At 42.2% G+C, this 14,930-nt stretch overlaps 2 protein-coding genes across 2 annotated transcripts; both read left to right on the top strand.

The window, feature by feature from the left end:
- Window positions 1-1,333: 1,333 nt before the first annotated feature.
- Window positions 1,334-2,123, top strand: MELLADRAFT_28777 (uncharacterized protein; the record flags this gene model as incomplete). Its single annotated transcript, XM_007417283.1, has 3 exons — window positions 1,334-1,604; window positions 1,713-1,731; window positions 1,793-2,123. Coding segments are annotated over 3 exons (621 nt in total), but the record flags the coding sequence as incomplete, so codon positions are not given.
- A 159-nt stretch (window positions 2,124-2,282) lies between these two features.
- On the top strand, window positions 2,283-2,791 carry MELLADRAFT_94703 (uncharacterized protein; the record flags this gene model as incomplete). The annotated part of the gene is made up of 3 exons (XM_007417313.1): window positions 2,283-2,482; window positions 2,543-2,729; window positions 2,780-2,791. The coding sequence occupies 3 exons, from the start codon at window positions 2,283-2,285 to the stop codon at window positions 2,789-2,791; spliced, it is 399 nt and encodes a 132-aa protein (XP_007417375.1).
- Window positions 2,792-14,930: the final 12,139 nt, after the last annotated feature.

Raw genomic sequence — 14,930 nt, 5'->3', positions numbered from 1 at the left:
GGTCAAGGATCTAGGGTTTTACCGCAACAGTTGCAGTTCAATCATGTCCAAAGCAATGTTTGGTATGAGACTCATCATCCAATTTTTTTTCCCTTTTTCAATCAAAAAAAAAATTGATCACACAGTTTCAGTACCATGTGTTTGAAAACATTTTGATAAGACAAATATCATATGAATATTATCCTCATGTTCCGCGTCATCAGGTTGAGGCTAACAAAGAGAAATTTTTATCAAGTCAATGAGCGGCACCTGCAATGCAGCATAGGGGAACCCACTATGCCCCTCATCCCCTGATGGAACATGTGACATGGGATTTGCATCAATATCAGGAGCTTGTGCGTGGATCTGTGAGATCCTTGATTATGAGGTAAATTGTGTAAATCCGCACAGCACATTTGAGCTCATATAAAGTGAGCTTCATGCCCTCAAAGTATATTGTCCCTCATTCCAATCTACCAATTTTTATCCTCTTCATCTTCATTTCGTCATCATGTTTGTCACACCTCAACAAAATTTAAGCCAACCAGTATGTGCTGGGATGATATCTTTCAACGTGGCATCACCTACTTCCACTGCGGCCAAATTGGAACATCCCCATCAGTCACCTGTGTTCCTGAAGGTCTCTGCTCACACCAATATCACACCAGAGATCAGTTTATATCTTCCAACTGGTATTTCATTGGGGTATGTCCCTACCGGTGTTGATAGTTGTTTCTTTAAGCTGCTTGGGACAACTCCTCGTATATATAAAGCTCTACCTGCTGGCGGATGGAAACCTAGTACAATATTTGACCCCAGTCATCCAGTTCTCATCCGCTCGAGTGTCAACACTGCTATTGTAGAATTTGATGGGCATGATGCAACTCAATTGCAAGTCAATGTACTTATATTCATCCCAAAGTGGTACGAAGGAAGCATTGTCCAGACAGTCAGACACTTCAAAATCAACCTCCACCGTCCTCCTCATTACAAGCCTCAAGAACATCAACTTATCCCTCTGGTGGATCTAGAAGCACAGACCACTCCCAACTGGGCCTCAGCATTTCCTGATCATGTGTTGTCCAGGGAAGAGGTCACAACGCTTGCGTCCATTTCATGTGGTTCAGATCTTCAGCCAGTCAATCCTTCGGCGATAGTTACTTCTCAGCTACAACCACATCAGAAGCAAGGCCTGGCCTTTTTGATAGACCGCGAAAATCCAGATTCAACAACTTATCACTCCCTTTGGTTTTACAAATCAATGCCACCCTTCAGCCGGTGGAGTCACCGTCTCTGTGGTGAAGAATTTATTGTGACTGACACACAAACCAGACCAGTCAGCCCTAGGGCATCAATTCTAGCGGATGACATGGGACTTGGTAAAACTATTCAAACTATTTCTTTGATTGCTACCACACTGGAAGCATCAAGACAATTCAAACATCAGGATTCAGCATCAGATCTCAACCACGCAAACAATCACCTACGTCCATCTCACACCACTCTGTTGATCTGTCCTACTAGTCTCATGGATAACTGGGAAAATGAAGTCGAAAAACACACTAAGAAAAACAGTTTGAAAATTATGCGCTGGCATGGCATAGACAGAGTCAAACTACCTCTACGTGATATCCACTCAGCTGACATCATCCTTACAACCCCCAACACACTTTTATATGACTACCGGCTTGCTGGATTAACCCGCCTCCCTTTTACAACCAGGTGGTACAGAGTGGTCATTGATGAAGCTCAGTGAGTATCAACTACTTTTGCCAAGTTAACATTTACCAAGCTGACCCTCTACTGGTCCCAGTATAATCCGTAATGATACCAGCTCCCATTCAGTCCTCACCTCTGTGGAATCAGTCAACCGGCTCTGTCTCACTGGAACTCCACTCCATAACCGAATTGGAGACTTGCACATGCTCTTCAAATTTCTGCGCATCAAGCCATTTCACCAAGACTCTGTATGGTACCGTCAAATCACTCTGCCTGTTCATCAAGGAAATTTGGACACACTCAACCAGTTACTAAGATACTTTATGCTGAGGCGGACAAAAGCTAGCCACCTACGTGATTTACCTCCAATATATCATGAGACCATCTTATTGGACATGCATCCTCAAGTGAAACAAGTATATCAGCAACATTATGAAAGATTTATTTGGGAATTTGGGGTTAGCTCTCAAATCCAACATAAACAAGGTGAATATTTCAGACAATTGAGCAATCTCAGGATGACGTGCAATCACCCTCTTTTATTCAAACAAGAACAAGAGTTCAATCAGATCAAGATTACGGAGATGGAGGAGGAGCTAGGAATCATGGTGCCTGACGTGAGGGAATTGACTGCGGAGGCCAGGCCAGCCTACCTGGAGGACTGGTCACTGAGCAGCAAGCTTACATTCTTGGTTTCCCAGCTCAAAAAGAAGCAGGGCCTTTTGCATAAAGGTCTATCCAAGAAGACTGTTATCTATACACAATGGAGGTGTTTCATGGAGTGGTAAATATTTTTTTCTCTTGAATATCATTTGTCCTGTACGCTCACCTGATCAACCCACAGGATCATGATTGCATTGGATTGTCACGGCATTTCAAGTGGGTCCTTGCACGGTGGAATGACAACTCAGCAGAGAACATGGCAACTCACCAGATTCCAGACCAACATCCAGATTGAGGCCTTTATAGTATCTATCGAAGCTGGAGGTGTTGGCTTGAATATGACATGTGCTGATGAGGTCTACCTGATGGTGAGAATGTTATCAATTATCCATATACTGTCTTAACATTTAGCTAAAAGGAATATCATTAGGATGCCCATTGGAATCCGCAGATTGTGCAACAAGCAATTGACCGTCTACATCACTGTGAACATCATTCAACTTCCCCACATTGGAAGAGGAAATTGATTAATAGTACAGTTTGTCATAAAAAGATCCAATACCGCTCACCTGAGCCTCAACACCCACACTACATATGTGCAGTACGCTAAGTAAATAGTTTTCTATCATGTACATACAGGTCTGCTCAGTTTTTTGCCCATCAGAATATATAAATCACATGTTATACCACATGTAACTTTTTTGACTTGGAAAAAATTGTCCCAAGAATTCACTACATATAATTCTGTAGCTGCTCAGGCAATATTTTTGAAGCTATCTCTTAGTAACAGAAAGGGTATTACATGCAGTTGAGTTGATGAGATTACACCAAAACATTGAGTCAGTGTATGTAGTCCATCTTTTGAATGCTTTTGTCAATCTGAAAAAAGTTACAGCATGTATTACATATGAATAACTCATCCTGCTGAGCAGATAACTGAGCAGAACTGTATGTACATGATAAACACCAATTCACTGAGCCTGCTACACATATGTAGTGTGGGTGTTATGGATCAGGTGTGGAGTGATAGATCATTTTATGACAAATGATACTCCCAATCATTTTTTCCTGCCCACTTGGGGAAGTTGATTAATGTTTGCAGTGCATCGAATAGGCCAGACCCACCCTGTGAAGGTGTATCATGTGGTTGCAGGGGAATCGGTTGAACAGCACCTATTCAATGTGAGTCAATTGCTCTGGTGTCAAGAAAGCAGCATACTCACCATGAGGTGCAAACCTTTTTGTTCGCCCTTCAGGTACAGAAAAAGAAAGCTTCCCTAGCAAGAAAAGTAATTGCATTGTCGGTTCCCAAGGATCAACTTAAAGATTGCATCAACCCACGGCACAAAATGGATGTCTTGGAGGATATAGGCAATGTGAATGCATGCTATGCAGAATATGCCTAGATGCTCAAGGGTTCCATGAATCAGTCCAACAATATATGTAGAATTTGTATTACAACTTTTCACCACATGTTCCTTCTAACTTCTCTTCTGTCCTTTTTGTTCTTCTTCCGAAAACAAGAGTATCGTATCTTGTAGTGTGTTTACTTTGCTCACAACAATCCATACTATTGACCATTACAAAGTTTACAAGACAGAGATGCAGTAATAGTGAGATAGAATACTCAGTTTTCCAAAACCATAGAATCATGACCTTCAACACGGGCAAAGGGAGTGTTACTCCAAGACAAATCTTTCAATCTTGCTAATACAACATCAAAACAACCCCAAAAATTTCCAATGTCCAAATCACCGCTCACAATTCCAACTTCTTCCATGACTTGATCAACCACCGGGGAAAACCGCTCAGGGGTTGTGCTCCACAAGTGTTCTTGCTCCGGGTAATCATCAGCAAGGATAGCATCCACCGCTTCACCTGGGACAGGTATGAGGTATTCAATCCCACCAAATTCGTCAACGGGGTTTTTGTAGCAGTAGTCTGCAGAACATCCAGTAGGTAATTTCGACCGCTTGTCGTGTCGTCTGCAGAAACCATTGTAAAACTTGACCCATTTGTCCAGAGCTCGTTGAAAGACGGGGATAAATAGGTGGAGAAACAAGGTCCTGAAAAGCAATAACAAAGATTTCAGCATGGAATCACCAATTAAAAAAAAGGAGCTTCACCTAGACATTGGATCATTGTCATTATATAAATCTTGATCAATGCGCTCTTGAATTTTAGCTTTGATATTTCCAGTCAGTCCACAAGTCATTTTGTCCCAGAAGCACTCAATCTTTTGGTTACGAGGGGACAGGACATATTGATGATAAGGCCAGTCTGGAGCTCTGGAACCGTAAGTTTCTCCAAAATAAAGTTGATGTCCAGCAAGAGGAACAGTCTCGGTTCCTCAATCCGTGGTGAGCTTTTTGGGAATGCCACCTTGTTTCTTGACAAGGCCCAGATACCACAAGTCAACATGGCGGGGGTCGCTGTTGGTGACATGAGCATGAAGTCCCAAAATCTTTTGAGACCAGCAATCAATGAATCCATATATACCGATTCCAAAGTTGATCAACTTGTCATGTCCATCGGCAGCCCAAACCTCATTGGGACCGCCCGCATAGTATTCCCGTTGCTTGAGTTTATGAGCAGCTCTCATTCTGACAGCATCTGGGTCCATTGCCTTCATCATAGCCGCAATAACATCACTATCTCAAAGAGGATTTCAAATGTAATTAGCATCAGAGCAAATGGAATCAAGAAGGCCCAAACACTTGCCGGTGGATGTGAACCTCGTGTTCCTGAGCTAGCATCTTCTTGACACTCTTGATTCCAAGTACATTTCCATATTCAATCTGAAGTTCTTCAATCTTGTTACATACGGTGGCATAAGTTACTACCCCCATGTCAAGATCATCTTTTTGGCGGTGAAGATTGAGTTGCTTCTCAAGTCGAGCTAAAGTTGACCGGCTGATGATGATGTTGTGTTCGTTTTTAAGGGAAATGAGAGCTCGCTTTTGGTTAAGAGATTGTTTGTAATTATCTATTACTGCATCCTTTACAACCTCCACATCATAATTTCCTTGTTGTTTCAAGTCCCATTCTTTGATTCGTCTTCTAACAGTTCTTACACAGACTCGGATGTTGTGCCGTCGCCAAACAGTGTCGCATACTGTTTGTGCTGGCCAGTTGTTAGCCACAGCTTCTTCAACGAGGGGTCGCAAGATTTCATCAGATATTTTTGCTGGCATGTTGGTGTGTAGTTGGTGATGGAGACTGAAGGTGATTTGATGAGGACGGTCAAAGAAGAGAAGATCGAGGACAGTTGACAAAGAAATAAGAAGATCGAGGACGGATGACGAAGAAATAAGAAGATCGAGGACGGTTGACAAAGAAAGAAGAAGATTGAGGAAGATCGAGGATGGTTGACAAAGAAAGAGGAAGATTGAGGATGTTTGACGAAGAAAGAGGAAGATTGAGGACAGTTGACAAAGATTGAGGAAGATTGAGGAAGATCGAGGACGGTTGACAAAGAAAGAAGAAGATTGAAGACGGTTGACGAAGATTGAGGAAGATTGAAGACGGTTGACAAAGATTGAGGAAGATTGAGGAAGATCGAGGACGGTTGACGAAGAAAGAAGATGATCAAGGACAGTTGACAAAGAAAGAAGATGATCGAGGAAGATTGAGGACAGTTGACAAAGAAAGATGAAGATTGAGGACGGATGACGAAGAAAGAAGAAGATCAAGGACAGTTGACAAAGATTGATGATGATCGAGGCCAGTTGACGAAGATTGAGGAAGATCAAAGACGGTTGACGAAGAAAGATGAAGATTGAGGACGGATAATGAAGATTGAGGGAGATCAAGGACGGTTGACAATGATTGGAGAAGATCAAGGGCAATCAAAGAGGATTGATGATGGTGGAAGAGGGTTTTGGAGGAGAGCGAGACAGGAAGCAGGTACTTTGAAGCTCTTGAGACAGATGGTAGAATGTCTCCGGTCGGAGGTGTTGATACCTGTGAGACTGAGCTTGTAGATAGTTGGCCAACATGTGGTTTTTGGCTGCGGTAGAATCTAACATTGGTGTTTGAGTTGTACAGTTTGAGAACTGTATTTTATGTTTTTGATTTTTTGTTCTTGGGGTTGCTGGTACTTTTTGTCGAAAGGTGACAATGCAATGAAAACGGTGTCGACCACTGGAAATTTGGGCAAAAATGTGTTTATGCCATGATTTTTACTCCGGTACAGGGGTTTTATCCCTGTATTTGAGTATTTTCTAGAGTTTTGTCTTTGATTTTTGAATTTCGCACCCGGGGATTGTGATTTTTGATTTTTGAAATTTCGCATTGTCACTTTGGAACGTCTCGCATTCCGTATATAACACTCTCCATGTGGCTTGACATTATAGGATAGTTTTGAAGTAATCCAAATCCAAAAAAGCTGCCTATGACAACACAACAATAGAACATATCAAAAATCAGATATAGGTGTAGTTGCTTAGGCTACACAGACGAGCAAAGTGGGGAAATCTGCCAATAAATCAGAGTCAATCAAAACTTGTGATAGCAAATATGAGGGATGTGTGCAGGATGCTTGAACACTACAAAATGCAACTTGCTTAAAAAATGAGTTTGTTACTGCAACATGACACAACTGCAAATGAACGCCAACTCTATGAATATGTTGGTCCTGACAATAAATGATGATATTGATATAAAATACCTGGTGCCCATGGTTACATTATTTGATTAATGTTGACAATAATTTGACTTCACCCAAATTGGGTTGACTCAACATCAACTTCATTTCTCTAAAAGTGAATTTCTCTTCTGGTGGTCAACCAATCATCTTGATTTGATTAAACATAATCAAGTCTGAATGCAGGCTGGGGGCACATCCTTGTTTTGAAAGGCGGACCAGCTTGCCTTGTTTAGCATCAGGACCATGCCTATGATCTATCCACTGGGTGCATTAGCGAGCTTTTTTGGTAAATAAAACCTTTTTCCCCACAAGGGTTGTCTCTTGAGGGTTTTTTGAGGTTTTTCAGACCAAAATTGAGTTGGGGGATTTTTGATTCTGCTTGTCCCAGCTTTTAACATGAGTTTTATGTGTGATTCTGGTATTTTCTATCTAATAATGGTGCAATTTATTATTCAACTAATCATAAGCATTTGATCTTGCTAACCAGAACCCGGACAAACCCACTATAGTACTATTGGGTGCCTTTTGGTGTGTTTTTGTCAGAAGTGCCCCTGGCCTGAGTCTGAATGTGGTCATGTTCTGGCTTCTGAAAATTTTAATCATCATCATCATAAATATTAATGGAGAACCATCAATTTGAACAAAACCTGACAAAACTCCTTTCCCCGCTTGAAAATTTGACAGTTTTGAGCAGTCAATGTTTCTGACTTTTGATAATAATGCTCCCCATGATGGCTGAATTTTCTGATCCAGACCATTGTCCCATCAACTCTCTTCCATCAACTACCATGTGATCAAAGGCTTTTTCAACATTTACTGTCTAGAATCCAGACTCAAACCTCAAGATTGTAACTTTATCTGGGCGTTCGCCAATGCCTATACTAAGATTGGGTTTCAACAGCAACTCAACAAATCTTCAATACATTATACTGTACCTAACCTCCAGTTGGTGAAATCACTATGCAGGTCTTGGACGGTCTTTTGAGTGGTCACTTGTTTGCTACAGTTCCTGAAAGCTCTTGGAATTCTCGTCTGGATTGGTGGAATGATGCATTGTTACATTTTGCAATTTAACTTTAAGTCAACTTGACTCACTTGTTTGATCTTGCAGGTTGGTTCCTCATTAGCAATCCTCTCTTAATATATTCTCACTAAATTTTACCATTTTGAATTTGGTCCTCTCAATCTTGCGACTCCATTGGTTCCTATTCACACGGATCTAATCTTATCCCAGACCTACACGATCATCAACATGAGTTAGTAACTACTTATACATCTTTACAAGCTCTTCATACTATCAATCAATCATCTCGACTAGGCAATTCAGAAGAATCTGTAAAAATCCCAGATTTATAGAACAAACCCCTACTCTTTATCTTGCAAATCTCTCAGCGACTTGCCAACAAGACTTATTTTCTTCGGCTCAACCCATCCAATTATCTTGATCCCACCTTCTTTGTAAGTCTTCTTCTAATTAACTTTTCTTTTCCAGTGTTGATAGCTAATCAAACTTGGTCCTTGTGCGAACAATCCAGTCTTGACCTCATACTACATCACTTTCTACAATCGCCAATACAACATATGAAAATCCAATTGAGCAAACCACATTTGCAAAACCAGAACGGTTACAAACAAAAGCAGCAGTTCCACGTGTACCGATTGAAGAGAAACTGAATTGAATCAAAAAATCGATTGCAAGACTTGAAGCCACTAAATTAATTACATCAAAACGAAGTTACAATGAGTTGAAAAATTGGATTGGAATACAATCACTCAACTGGTTTGTAATTTTCTCTAAAACGTGTCAATGGTTTTTCATCACTTAATTTGATCTTTATCTTTAATGTTTGGCCTTTTCCACATTCCCAACTGCAAGGGACAGATAGTTGAATGAATTGGCTCTTGAAAGATCCTCGCAACCTGATATACCAGCGTCAGCTTTCATAAGATTGATCAATCATGCTATATCTACTATAACCAAACGCGAGACCAAGGTAATTGCACATCATCAATAAACTACTCTTATTCTCTCTACAAAACCATTGCTGAACTCAAAGATTCTGTAGTTTGTCTGGCTAATTATATTCCTAGGCATGAGGGTACAAGTTCATTGAATGGCAAATGGGATGCAGCCTGTGTGTTAGCTTCAGAAGGGTTTTGTTATCCTGATTGAAGAGGACTTCGAGTAACAGGTACATCAGACTATGCCAAGTAGGTTCTTCAACCCTATTTTTCAAATGTTCTCTCTGTGATATGATACTGAAGGTCCATTAATCAAATTCAGATTCTTTTGTCTATTGAGAACGTCAATGGCGCCAGGTGGACCTGAACTTGTAGAACAAGAGCTGAAAGAAGATCAAACCCCAACTGATATTCAAGTTGATGAATCTAGCTCCAACACAATTGATGTTATCTTCAAGTGGAATTGAGTCCGTGCAATTTGAAGAGTTAAAATTACAAATTGGGGAATCTTATTGAATGTTACATTGAGGTAATTGTGAACATGTCTTTACAGTAGACAAACTAATTTATCATTTATCTTGATGAATCACTAAAATCTTATTGTGATCAATTCACATGGGTTATCTATACTATGATAAGAACTGAGAGATCAACTGATCAGAAACTACAATACACAAAATCATGTGAGTAAGAAAAGTCATAGGTTTAAAGAAACCACAAAATGAGTATCATTTGGCATCATCAATTGGAAATTTGTAATTGCTCTCCATCAGGACAACTATTTGTAATGAGCACACTGAACTTCTGACAAGACTCAAGGAGAAAGAATTGGTTAAAACTGTTGAGGTGTATTGGGTCAGGGGTTTGAGGGTTAGGCTTAGAGCAGGATACGCTTCAACTCACAAAAGAATTACAATGCAGTTGTTCAGGATGTGGTGATAAACACTAGAGCGGTGCCAAAAACAGTAATCAAAGCTACATATGTACATGTATATAGTTCATATGTAGTTGTCATATATACTTTTTTTGTTTTTTTTGGCAGGGAAAAAAAGTATATTTGGACCCCAAGATATATAGCTTTGAGGGCCCCACATACTTTCTATCCTTGTAATCTCATGTGTCGTGTTGACCAATGGCAAATGAACACACTTACGCTTGCTCAAGAGAGTACCCATAGATTGTCTGCTCTGTTTGCAACCGTTCAAGTTGAGGTTTGGTGGTGGTGGATATTGATTGGCCATGATAGTTATTGTGTATCAGAAGAGCACACAACAACAAAAACTGCCATTCAAAACAATACTTTTGGGGGGGCTTATATAGTACAGAAACACTATGTACAGGCAACTATGTGGCAACCATGTACATAAACATAGTTCCTTAGCGTCACCATTCACACCATCTCAATCAACTCAAACACTATCAGAAGCCGCCCTTTATAATGTAGCTCAAGCTCCTCCATCACCAAACAGCACCATCACCAAACCCAAGATTGGTTGTCGTAAAAAGAACTCTGCAAATGCTCAATCCAAAGCTCAAGCCACCATATCCGAGAAGATCATGGTTCTCAACTGGCACAATGCTCACGGCCACAACCAGTCTCAAATTGCCATCCACTTTGCCTGCATATTCCCTCATCTACGCATCAAACAGCCACTTCTGTCTTTGTGAAAAAAAGATGAAGCCAAACTCCAAAAGAAGGCTACAGAACATCATCCATCCATGAAGCAAGGGTGTGAAATTCAACACCCTGAAGTGGAGAAGCTTTTGAGTGAATGGTTCAGTCAAGCAATCCTTGCAAATGCCTTAAAACTAAAAATATTTTACATTTTCCCTAGGGGAATAATTTTGCTTTGAGAATAATTGATGAGATTTCTGGAATCAAATTTGTGTCACCTATATTTGTATTTTTTGATTGCCTTAGACAAATGGAAAACTTTTGTAGTGTAATCAATGGTGATACAATCCAAGAGAAGTGGAAGGATTTTGCTTGCCTCCACAACATGCCCAGCTTGGATTGGCTAAAGCTTTCAAATGAATGGCTGGATCGCTTCAAGGCGCGACACGGTCTTTGAGCTTCAGTACAGCATGGTGAAGGTGCGGCTTTGGATCCCAATATGGATGCTCAAGAGGTCCAGTAAGTTGCATTGATCAATAACAATTATGCATTGAGAGACATCTTCAAGATGGATGAGACTGGTCTTTTCTATGTGTACATTTGTATCATCAGATCTGAGACATTCTCATGAGCTTTTCTCACATATCTCTTGGTCTTTATTTATTTCAAAATTCCACCAGATCAAGGCTTGTCAACAGGATCTGCGCATGGATTGAAGTCAAAGAAGGACTGCTTGACTGTTGGCTTAACCGTCAATGCTGATGGTTTGGAGAAGGTTGAGCCCCTTTTCATTGGTCACGCTGAACGTCCTCAATGCTTCAATTGAAAGGTTGGTTGGGAGCATGGGTTTATATACTACGATGATGAGAAGGCGTGGATGAAGCACACAATCTTCCAACACTGGTGATTAGGACTTAACCTGACCTTTGCCGCTCAAGATTGTCAAATCCTTCTATGGCTTGATAAACTTGAAGGTCACACATTACCCAACAAAGGCCTCACTCACATCCAAGTTGAGTTCTTTGCTCCCAACCTCACACTTCATGTCCAGCCCCTCAATGCGGGTATCATCAAGAGCCTGAAGTTGAATTACAAACATTGCTTCATAGGACGTGCAATTTGTCTCTTTGTTGCGGGGACCTCAGTAACTAGCAAGATCTACTGGATTGATTAAATCACAGCAATGTGTATGGTTGTGAAGGCTTGGAATGCAGTCACTTCACAAACCATCAGACACTGCTGGTAGCATACAGGTATTTTAGAATCACATCATAAGGGGTATGTAATTTAGCTCGTTTTGATTCAGGAGCTAATATGATATCACATCCTTTGATTTGTAAGACTTCCTTTGGGTCCAAGCATTTACCCTAATGGAGGCAAAGCAGAGATTGAGTTTCAGGCCAATGTCCAACTTCTTGAAGACATTGGAGCTGTTTCCCTGTTATGATCCTATAACATATGTAACGACGAGTGAAAGACGGGTTAGACATGTCACCGATAGAGATTGAGTCCCTAGTTGTACACGTTGCTATTGTACAAGTTTCTCTTCTCTTCATCCGACAATCTACTTTATAGACTTGTCACCAGATCCTTGACCCTCGTCCCAGACCCCAGTACTGGCCTTAACATATTGTCGGATCTACTTATTTCGATGAGCGCCGAGGAATCGAGAAGAAACAGAATACACCACATTACCGATATTAGATTAGAAAACTTTGTTTGATTGAGATTGAAACCTTGTGTCTGCAGAAGAAGATTCACCACGAATACCAGCGGACTATTTCAGGACCAAGATTCAGTAGATTAGTCAGAATTAAAATTAGATAGATTAGATTTACCCAGAACAAGATTGATTGAACCAGAACCTTGCAGATTCAACTCACCAGAACCCCGCACTCCACAACCGACCACGTCTCCTTCGTACAGAACCCCCAGTGCCGACGATCCGGACAGTGACTCTGAGACTGAAACCCCCTTTGTCGACGTAGATCCATCGTTACCTGTCACCGAGCTCACTAAAGGCAAAATGGAAGATATCCAACGTCAGATCGCCGAGCTGCAGAATGCTTTAGCAGGAGAACGTAACTTACGAGAGCAAGCTGAGGCGCGAAGCCGGCAGGCCGAAGAACGTTTGGCGGCGATCGAAGCAGGCCATACTCACCAACCACCTGCTGCCCAACCAGCGGCACCCATGCCAACTCAGCCTGAAGTGGCGCATACCCCTAAGGGGCCTAAAGTCTCGACCCCAGACAAATTTGACGGTACCCGTGGTAGCCCTGCGGAGGTTTTTGCAAGCCAAGTCCAGCTTTACGTGCTGGCACACCCCCACCTTTTTACCACCGATCGTAGCAAGGTGGTATTTGCGTTGTCGTACCTGACGGGCACCGCCAGCGCATGGGCCCAGCCATTGATGCACGAACTACTTGACGATGCCAAATCTGCGACAGTGACTTTCGAGCATTTTGTTAACAACTTTAAAGCCATGTATTTCAACACGGAAAAGAAGTCTAAGGCGGAGAAGGTGATACGGTCATTATCTCAAAAGACAACGGTCGCAGCTTACACTTATGAGTTTAACATGCACGCCACGAATACCGGTTGGGAGGTACCTACACTGATTAGCCAGTTCGAACAGGGACTGAAACGTGATATTAGAGTTGCTATGGTATTGAATCAGGAGGAGTTTACTTCAGTAGAACAAATTTCAAACTTAGCCATCAGATTGGATAACAAGCTTCACGGAGTAGCCGACACAACCATGCACACGGCCACTCCCGCACGTGACCCGAATGCTATGGACATTTCGTCCTCTTACACCCGACTCTCTTCTGACAAGCGTGCTCGACGTCTACGAACCGGATCATGCTTTCATTGTGCAAAACAAGGCCACATTGCTAGTGACTGCCCGACCAAAAGCGGTGAGAGGAAAGGGAAAGGAAGGGTGGATTATCGTGCTAGAGTTGCCGAGCTGGAAATCAAATTAGCAGCCATGAGTGGGAAGGAGAGTGTGATTGGAGATCAAATGGAGGGTGGCAGTCGTAGTGATATTTCAAAAAATGGAGGCGCTCAAGCCTGAAGGTTGTGCCTAGCTTGAGCTTAGAGGCTTTGGATGATTCAATAGGAATAGGAGCGAGTGGAGTTGTACCTTGCAATAACAGTGATCCACGTTTGTTTCTGACAGCTTCACTTTCCTTGACCCAAAGACCTCGCGCCACACCATTTTTTAGACCCACCGCCCGACTCTTGATTGACTCAGGTGCCACTCACAATTTTTTGGGGGAAGCCTTTGCCTCAGAGAGAGACCTGTTACGACACGGAGTGAGCACATCAAGAGATATCACCGGTTTTAACGGATCCAAAGCCAAATCTTCACACGAATTGACTCATACCCAACCAATTTCATCATCACGAGCCTCAAGAACACCTATGATGGCATTCTTGGAATGCCCTGGATTCGAGCAAACCACCGGAAAATCGACTGGAAGACCGGCAACATAGATGTTGCTGAAGTTTTCACTGCCTTCACTGATGTGGAGTCGTCAACGCCGACAAACCCCTCTTTGGGTCCCAGGACGGAACTTTGGAGGGACGCTAGGTACCGTGACGAGGGGATGTGTACTAATACTAGTACATTAGCATCCCCGCAGAGTGAGTCTTGTATTTCTTTTAAATCACTGTCATTGTTAGAAGCGGAAGACAAGCTTTTTCCCCTACTACAACAACAGTTAGACACACCCACGCCGCCCGAATTTATAGACAGTACGACGCAAGACGACGCCATTACAACAGTAGGCTTATCAGTCACCAAAACCACACCAGAGACGAATCAGGTTGCGGCTGTTAATCCAGCCTCGTCACGTCCGCCACAAACCCCTGCAGGTCCAACGGAGGAGCCCACAGGGCACACTAGGAATGATGACAAGGGGGCGTGTATTTTTTCAAGTACACTAACGCCCCCGCAACATGAGTTCGATATCTTACACTCTCATGCTTTACCCGAAACAGCTAGCAAGCAAAATTCTCCCTTGAATGACAGCCTAACGGTAGCAGTCGACGCCGCAAATACTTCCTGGTCCACCTCAGCACGACTCGCAGCAGACGAGAAGAAGAACCAACTGACTAAAACCGTAGAGGACTTAGTACCGACAATGTATCACAGGTACCTTCATATGTTTCAGAAGTCAAAAGCTCAATGCTTACCTCCCCGACGGAAGTACGACTTCAAAGTCGAACTGATCAAAGACGCGCAACCCCAAGCTAGCCGCATCATCCCGCTCTCGCCAGCTGAAAACGCCGCTTTAGATGAAATGATCAACGCGGGCCTTGCCAACGGCACGATACGAC

The sequence above is a fragment of the Melampsora larici-populina genome (genome assembly GCF_000204055.1).
Source record: "Melampsora larici-populina 98AG31 unplaced genomic scaffold MELLAscaffold_71, whole genome shotgun sequence".
In the NCBI taxonomy this organism is placed as follows: domain Eukaryota; kingdom Fungi; phylum Basidiomycota; class Pucciniomycetes; order Pucciniales; family Melampsoraceae; genus Melampsora; species Melampsora laricis-populina.
Note: the sequence above shows the minus strand (reverse complement) of the source record. Positions and strands in the feature narration are given on the sequence as shown.